Here is a 9,198-nt window from a genome sequence, read left to right on the forward strand (position 1 = left end):
TATGTGTTGAGGATCACTGTAGCAATTTATGGGCTGAAGATTGATTGAATTAGTAGTTGATTCCATGATCTATTAGGTAGGATTAGATCTAAGACTCTCTCTGGTCTTTCTTCTGTATGTTGTGAGAGATTAAGAGTGATGGCTACATAGTCTCTGACCCATGAATTCTCCCTAATTTGAATAGATAGATCTCTGCCCACTTTCCAGAGAATTTCTTTCTCTAAGACTTTTCTTCCTTCCATTATACTATGCCAACCCCAAGAGGGATTTGTATCTGATTCTGCTTTTAAGAAACCAAAATTTTGATAATACTTACCCTGGTAAACTTTACTGATAAGAGAGTTGGCCTGGTGAGTAGACGCCATCCTTGCTTTGATAACATTGCCAGATTAAAGGCTTTAAGGTCTTTGAAGTTGAGTCCTCCTTGATTCTTTGGTCTGCAAGTAATTCTCCAACCAATCCAGTGCATTCTCCGTTTAGACTCTTTTTGGCCCCACCAAAATTGTAGGATGTCTCTTTGAATTTTTTCAAAGAGAATTTCTGGTAGTTTGAAACAACTTAGAGTGTAAATAGGAATCACCGTGGCCACAGCCTTAATTAACACTTCTCTGCCACTAGTAGATAAAAGAGCTTGTTTCCAATGACTTAATTTCTGATTTATCGTATCCTTAATGAAGTTGAAAATAGCATTCTTTGATCTCTGAATCACTGTTGGGAGGGCTAGATATTTGTTCTGATTTTTAATGTGTGGTACCAAAAGAATTTGAGCTACCTGGTCGCAGATGTGAACTGGGGTATTTATGCTGAAAAAGACGGGCAACTTATCAAAATTAACCTTTTGCCCACTTATTTTCTCATAAACCTGTAAAATTCGAAGCAAGTTTTGGCATTTTTCCTCACTTACTTTGCTGAAAATTATTGAATCATCTGTAAAAAATAAATGGTTGATTCTAGGACACCTCTGATTGAGTCTCAACCCGAATATTTCTAGTATCTGTTCTCCTCTGTGGAGTAGATGGGAGAGTCCCTCTATGCAAAATAAGAATAGATAGGGGGATAAAGGGTCACCTTGTTATAACCCTCTACATGGCTTGAAAAAACCATGAGGTTGACCTTCCACAATAATAGAATAAGAAACTGTTGTCATAAGTTCCTTTATCCAAACCATCCATTTTTCACAAAATCCCAAATTTTGCATTATATTCCACACAAGCCTCCATTTAACCCGATCATATGCCTTGCTCATAACTAACTTCAATGCCATATCATAATCTCCATAATTCTTATTTTTCAGAAAATGTATATATTCATGAGCAATCAATATGTTATCATTAATCAACCTGCCTTTGATGAAAGCACTCTGGGAATCACTTATAATTTTGTTCATTATAGTGTGTAGTCTATGGACCAGAATTTTAGAAATTATTTTGTAAAAAACAGTGCTTAAGCTTATAGGGCAAACGCGCTTCATAGATTTAGTATTCAGTATTTTAGGAATAAGACCGATATGTATGTGATTGAAGGCTTTAAGAATTTTAGCTCCGGAAAAGAATCTCTTTATTGCCTGAACCATGTCACCTTTGATATTCTCCCAAAAGAATCGAAAAAATCTGGCTATAAAACCATCCTCCCGAAGAGAGAAAAAGGGGTTGACAGAATAAACTGTTGTTTTTATTTCTATTTTAGTAACTGGCCGAATCAAGGACCTGTTTGCGGCTACATTTATCTTGTTTAGTATACCTTGCAACTCGACTTCTGGGTTTCTAGGTTGGCTAGTAGCAAAGAGATCTTCAAAGTATTTTTGTGCTACTACTGTCATACCCTCTGGATCATTAGCAACTCCATACTCTTCATCCTCCAACTCCACTAACTTATTTTTCCTATTCTTGGCATGAAATTTGGAATGAAAAAATTTAGTGTTCTTGTCTCCCCAATTAAGCCATTGCACTCTCGATTTTTTTCTCCAATATCGTTTCTTCTACTCCAATGTCTCCTTTAGTTCCACTTCCCATATTTGAATACTACTTCCATTCGCCTCGGAACCTTTATTGAATTCTTGAACAATCTGGTTCTTAAGGTGCTGAATATTGATTTGTAAGTTAGAGGAAGAGGTTCTTTGCCATTCAACAATCTTATGTCTGCAATATTTTAATTTTCCAGCTAGCTTGTACATTGGTGAGCCTTGAATGTCGACCTTCCAAGACCTTTTGATTAGATTAATAACCTCTTCATTCTCACAACAGCGTTTTTGAAGCCTGAAATGACGCTTTCCCCTCCTTTCTTCCATCCCGGAACTAAGAAGTAATGGTCTATGATCAGAGCTTGTGTCCTCTAGATGCTTCACAATAGCCGCTGGAAATTCAGTTTGCCAGCTATTCGTAACTAAGAATCTGTCCAGCCTTTCTCTAATAAATTTTTTTCTGAATTGTCTATTGCTCCGTGTGAATTTATCTTCACTCCATTACCTTATATTCAAAATATAATTTTTGAAAAGTCAAGGGGCTCCTTTCTCCACTCTGAGTAGCTCAATTTCATCATCAAAGAAAAATTGAAAAAGGTTACCTCCATGATCTTGGACTTTAAAACCCTCTAGCTGTCTCCATATTGATCGAAGTACCGCTTTCTCGAGTACCTGCACTAAATGGTCGATCTGTCAAAAGTCGCCCTACTAGACTTTTAGAGCATTTCTCCAGTCCCTCCTTAATGTCTTCATCCCTAAAGTGAATTACTTGTTCTTCTTCTTCCCCTGAACAATTTCTACTCTGTTCATAAAAGGCAGATGAGGTTGCCATGGTGGACCTAAGGCACACCACAAAGTTGATTTTAAAAATAAAAATTTATTTGCAAAATCCTAGCAGAACCAAAAACACCCTAGCAGAGCAGGGCACACCTAGGTGGTAGCTGCCTTGAAGGTTACTCTTTTGTAAAAAATTGTCTTATTTTAGTTTAGTCTTTAATTCACATAATTTGAATTTGAATTAATATATATTATTTGATTTAATTATTAGTAAAAAATATCTTGGTTGTCTATTATATTCATAGATTTAATAAATTAAAAAATATTAACAAAACATTTAAAAAAATAAATTAGAAAAACTACTAAATCAAATTGATATAAATTATAATAAATTATGTGATATTTAAATATCTAATCTAATCAATTAGTTGATATAGTTAATTTATCGTAATAGATTGCATTTAATAAAATTAAAAGAAATAAATTGCTAAACGCTCTCAGAAGTATGTTACGTCAGCTCCATCATTAAGTACAAAAACCTCATTTTTATATAATATAATAGATATAATAGATAAAATAGATAATAAATAGAATAGATAAAAATATGACATGTGACATATTTTAATTATAAAATTGATAATATATAATAAAATTTTTATGAATATTTATTGGTTGTTCGTTATTAATTTTTATGTTATTACTTAATAGTTTCCACTTATGGAACTATCAACTACCTAATATTATGGTTTGGTTAATAAGAATGATAACATCAATATTTTTTTCTAAGTCTTGTTATTATTTATAGTTAGGAAAGAGTCATAAATAAATTTATTTCCTTAATGAATGTTAATTTTATTGTGAAATTCTATATTACCTTTAAAATTTTAGCATAATTGAGTCTGATTCCTATATTTTGAAATGAATTTACTCGAAAAAATTAAAATATAAATCACATTATTATTACAAAGCTAGTGTATATTCCCGTGCTCTAACTTAATAATATTAAAAATAATTAATATTTGTTTTAATCAATTTGGATTGGTTGGATGTTCATTTCATTTGTCCGCTTAAACAAGTATTTGGAGTTTAAATCTCGCCTTGTGTGTATAAAAATTCATTAGTTAGCGATAGACCCTTAATAAATTGTATTTGTTTTTAAAATAGATTAATTTTTCATTAATAGCAATGCTTATGGACTTTTGTCTTTGTGAAAATTTACTTGGGACAATTTTATTTGTTGGTATCATATTCATTCTTGAAGTCAAAATAATATGATGATTAACATTGTTACTTGTTAAAACTTCACATTTTATAAAATGATTTTTAAATTTTCAAATTTATAAACTTATGTCATTACAAAAGTTATTAGATCGATTAATATTTCTTTGTAACATGGTCTACCGAAACACCATCGTTGAGTATTAGTTAGTGCGAAGAGAAACCAATAACAACTTTTATTATTCAATATATAATTATTCTATTGAAAAATATAATAAATTAATATTTCCTAAATTTGTAAATATATTTTCTTCTAATTTCTTACACCATTTTATTTGACAATATTTATCATTAAAAAATAGCAAATGACCATACTATCCTACAATATCTATGATGTACAAAGCAATTTCTTATCTTGAAATTAGGACAAGTGACAATAATAAACCACAGGGAGCAAAATTTTACACGAATTGGCCAAACGGAAAACTGCTTCATGAATCAACTAAATCACGTTTCTATGTAATTCAAAATAGGTTAATTCGAACTACATTTATACATAATTCAAATCAACTGAATTCGAAATATACACAAACACACGCACACACTAATTCGAATATACATTATTCGAATTACACTTTGCATAATTCGAATTAGATTAATTCAAATTACACATTTGCACGAATCCCCAAGTAGTTCGAATCTGGTTGATTTGAATTACTCACATTTTGCCTCTAGTAGAAATTCAAATGGGGTTGATTCGAATTACACTGGATTCGGCTACATAAGAAGTTCGAACCCACCTCATTTGAATCACTTTTTCATTCTCATACCCCACCAAATCCTAGAAAAAATGACCTAGATTCGCTGTGACAAAGGCTCGAGCAGGATATCTAGCTGATGGGGGACAAGCCGGAAAGGCTATATCGTTTGGATGGAGTTGCTCATATAGTTGGGGTTATCAACGACGAGGTTAGTAGTTTGATTTTTTATTTTTTCTGGTTTATTTTAGTGATTTTGCCTGTGGTTTATGTGAGTGGTTTTGCAAGTGGTTTATTTTAGTGATTTTGGTTGTGGTTTTGTTGGTGGTTTATGTTAGTGGTTTATGTTAGCGGTATTGCAAATGGTTTAATTTAGTGTTTTTGTTTGCGGTTTTGGTGGTGGTTTATGTTAGTGGTTTACGTTATTGGTATTAGAAGTGGTTTTGCCTGTGGTTTATGTTAGTGGTTTAGGCTTGCGGTTTTGCAAGTGGTTTATGCTAGTGGTTTTGCATGCGGTTTTTGTTAGTGGTTTTGTATGTGGTTTATGTTAGTGATTTATGGTAGTGGTTTATGGTAGTGGTTTTGCATGTGATTTTTGTTAGTGGTTTTGTATGTGGTTTATGTTAGCGGTTTATGTTAGTGGTTTATGTTAGCGGTTTATGCATGCAGTTTTGCACGTGGTTTATGCTAGTGATTTTGCATGTGATTTTCGTTAGTGGCTTATGTTACTTTTTTCTGCTCTTTGCTAGTGGTTTATGTTGTTAGTGGTTTGCGTTAGTGGTTTTGTAATTGGTTGTAATTTTGCGGTCCATCTTATGCGCAGCCCCAGTGATGCATATCGAGCATGTGGCAAAAGCAGGGCAAGGTAGTCGACGATAGGTACGTTTCGTACTTGCAGATGGCCGGATTTTACCATCTTGCGAGACTGAACGATAGATGGTTCAGATTGGATGAGCCCATTGTCAGTGTGTTCGTCAAGCGGTGGCGATCAGAGACGCACACGTTTCACATGCTGTTCGGCGAGTGCACGATCACACTACAGGACGTGGCGTACCAGTTGGGGTTGCCCGTCGACGGACGCTACGTCAGTGGTTGCCTGACGGATTTCCACCTCTACATCCAGGGAGGCCGTCCAGCCTGGGAGTGGTTCCAGGAGTTGCTTGGTGTGTTACCTCCTGCGAACCAAATTCAAAAGTTCGCAGTGAACTGCACCTGGTTCCAGGAGACTTTTGGATAGTGCCCCGCAGGAGCCGACGAGGAGACACTGAGGCGCTATGCTCGTGCCTATATCATGATGCTGTTGGGCACTCAGCTGTTTGCTGACAAGTCCAGCAACCGTATTCACATCAGATGGCTACCTTATATGGCTAGGCTTGAGGAGATGGATGGCTACAATTGGGGGTCGGCAGCACTAGCGTGATTGTACCAGTGCATGTGCTGAGTGGCCAACAGACATGTGGTGAAGTTAGCAGGCCCGTTACAGTTACTTCAGTCTTGGATCTTTTGGCGCTTTCCTGGGTTTAGACCTGTTGGGTACGATACGTTCAGCTGGCCCTTGGCCACGAGGTACTATTGCGAGACACATATGTAGTCCGTTGTACCGTTTGACCTCCCAAATGCCCTTGCGCTGCCGGAGACTAAGCCGAATCAACCATGTGCACCCATTCCCAAACTCAGAACACTTTCCAACATACCGACGATAGTCAGACTCCACCACCTTGTACTGTATCTCGCGTCGGATGCTGTACGTCTTCACACTTAACACAGCCTCATCTTTATCCTGAAACTGCTGACCAACCTGAAATTCTGTCAGACCTGCAGACCCTTCAGCATTTCTAGCTCTAAATCCAGCAGCCTCCCCAGGAACCCCCTCCTGCCTCATGGCCTCCAAGTCCAAAGATGAAAAGTGCGGAGGGTACTGCTGTGTGCCAGAGCTAGAACCACCTTCGGTCGCAGCTGGCTCACTGGCTCCAATATCATTGCCACTGTCATCGGCAATGATATCCAGCTCCACATCATCATCGTCTGGATCATCCAACACTGCATCTCCCAATCCAGCCATTGTATTACAGCACACTGTAAAGAGGTCGACACGAAATCCCCTATTCCAACATCGCCGCCTCCACTACGGTTGAGATCAACAGCGAACGAAGGGGAGGCGACAGGTTCGACCGGAGGTTCATACACAGGTATGGACGAAGATGCGCCAGCAGGTCTGGAGCTAGAGCCTGCTACCATGCCTAAAGTGGGGGTATGTCGGGTGGAACCTCCCAAGCTAAATACCACATCAACCAACTTCGCCAACAGTTCAGGTGTCCTAATTTCGAGAAACTGCCGACGACAATGAAACATGACCTGAAAGTCCTCATCACTCCCGATCGTAAAATAATTATACTTCACGATTTCTTGCAGGACCGAGATTGGAATGCGATACAAAAATTTCTTAACCCATTTCACGCCTACCAGATCAAGTTTCTATAGTACAGAATTAACAAAGTCATCATAGCTCGTCGTAGGCCTCATGAAAATACTGAGAAGATCCTTATCGGTGAACTTCACACCGGATCGTGTTTTCCTCTTAATCGATCCTCTGTGGTGAACCAAGACTACAAAACTCTCTTCACTAGTCATTTTCCCACTCTAATGAGATCAATTCATGTTCACACCATATATATACACCTTTGGTCCTTTATAATTCAAACCAGCCTAATTCGAACTATACATTGTATAATTCGAATCAACCTATTTCGAATTACTTGGGATTGCGAGTTGGGGAGTAATTTGAATCAACCTAATTCGAATTACTGTGTGTATGTAATTCGAATCAGGTAGATTCGAATTAGTGTGTGTGTGTGTGTTTGTGTATAATTCGAATCCAGTTGATTCGAATTATGTAGAAGAGAGGTTCGAATTTAGCTGGTTCGAACTACATATAAACTTGCATTGGTTGATTCTTGAACCATATTTCGGTTTGGCTGATTCCTATAAAATTTTGCTCACCCTGACTTATTTTTGTGATTTGCCCTTGAAATTAATTTTGGTTAGTAAGATAAAATTTAAAATATTTTTTATTTTCTTACTCAAATTTAAATTTAAATTTGATTAAGAACTCATTCTTTTTTAATTTCAATAAAAAAGTAATATATAGTAGACCAGAAAACTATGATTATTTAACAAAATTAATTTGTATTTGTTACATTTAATTTGAATAAATAAGAAATCATCTTATTTTAGTTTAGTCCTTAATTCATATTATTTGAATTTGTCTCAATATATATGATTTTATTTGATTTAATTATTAGTTAAAAATTTAGTTATCTATTTTATTCATAGATTTATCATTTTAATGGCTAATTAATTAATTAATACACATAATAAATTTGGTTTAATAAATAAAAAAATAAATTAAAAAAATACTAACATAACATTTAAAAAAATAAATTAGAAGATACTATCAAAGTAAATTGATATAAATTATAATAAATTATATGATATTTATCTAATCAAATCAATTAATTGATATAGTTAATTTATCGTAATAAGTTAAAAGAAATGAATCGAAAAATATTCTCAAAAGCATGTCACGTCAATCGTTCTATTATTAAATGTAAAAGTCTAATTTTTATATAATAAAATAAATAGAATAGATATACATCTAACATTTAATTTATTTTAATTTTATCTTTAATGTTAAAATAAATTTTAATTTTATTCTTACCTTAAAATTTTTAACAGTGAACTATCAATTAAAATTTATTTTTATCAATTTATCCTTAATAAAAAAAATCTAATTCTAATTTATATTCTCCTAATTCCTAACCTATTTCAACTAATACTAACTCCATTAAGGGTTTAGTTTAGTAAAACTTTTCAAAAAGATGCTTGTATTTTCAAAAGGATAAGCCATAAGCACCTCATTTTATATTTAGTAAATTATAAAGTTTATGTACTTGTGTTTATCATTTTTAAAAGTTAGGGGTGCTTTTAAAAGCACTTAAGGAAGAACTTTAAAAAATTGGCTTGTGCATTAATTAATATTCAAATTCAATTTTTACACTAATCAATATTCAAATTCAATTCATACATTAATATCTATTATAATATTTTTAAATTTTAACCAAATACACTTGTGTTATTAGTGTTTATCAAAAGTCATTTTTAATTTAATTTACCAAATATAAATATTACAATTTATAAGTTACAAAAAACTATCTTTTAAAAGCTAGTTTATATTAAAAGCAATATAAATAAGTTATTTTGTATTTAGAAAGTTATTATAGAAATATACGTTTTAAAGTTATGTAATAAATAGGAGTACTAAAATAGGTTTTGAAAAGGAGAGAAATCAAATTTTTTAACTTTTTCACAAATTCTTAAACAACTTTTTAAAAAGTTAAAAGTATATCTAAAAAATTATACTAAACACCATTAACAAAACTTTTCATAAATCAAAAATTTCAAAAAAAAAAAAAACTTTAAAAACTT

The 9,198-nt window shown here is 33.7% G+C and overlaps 1 protein-coding gene across 1 annotated transcript; it reads left to right on the forward strand.

Annotated features, from left to right (window-relative positions):
* Window positions 1-5,557: 5,557 nt before the first annotated feature.
* LOC107464813 (protein MAIN-LIKE 2-like) lies at window positions 5,558-6,133 on the forward strand. The gene is made up of 2 exons (XM_016083779.1): window positions 5,558-5,876; window positions 5,961-6,133. The coding sequence occupies exons 1-2, from the start codon at window positions 5,558-5,560 to the stop codon at window positions 6,131-6,133; spliced, it is 492 nt and encodes a 163-aa protein (XP_015939265.1).
* The last annotated feature ends 3,065 nt before the right edge of the window (window positions 6,134-9,198 follow it).

Source organism: Arachis duranensis, chromosome 9 (assembly GCF_000817695.3).
Source record: "Arachis duranensis cultivar V14167 chromosome 9, aradu.V14167.gnm2.J7QH, whole genome shotgun sequence".
Classification (NCBI taxonomy): domain Eukaryota; kingdom Viridiplantae; phylum Streptophyta; class Magnoliopsida; order Fabales; family Fabaceae; genus Arachis; species Arachis duranensis.

Coding starts and splice junctions, on each gene's coding strand:
- LOC107464813 (XM_016083779.1), top strand. CDS start 5,558: ATGTGGCAAAAGCAGGGCAAGGTAGTCGACGATAGGTACGTTTCGTAC. Junction 5,877..5,960: donor GTGGTTCCAGGAGTTGCTTG/GTGTGTTACCTC, acceptor AGTGCCCCGCAG/GAGCCGACGAGGAGACACTG.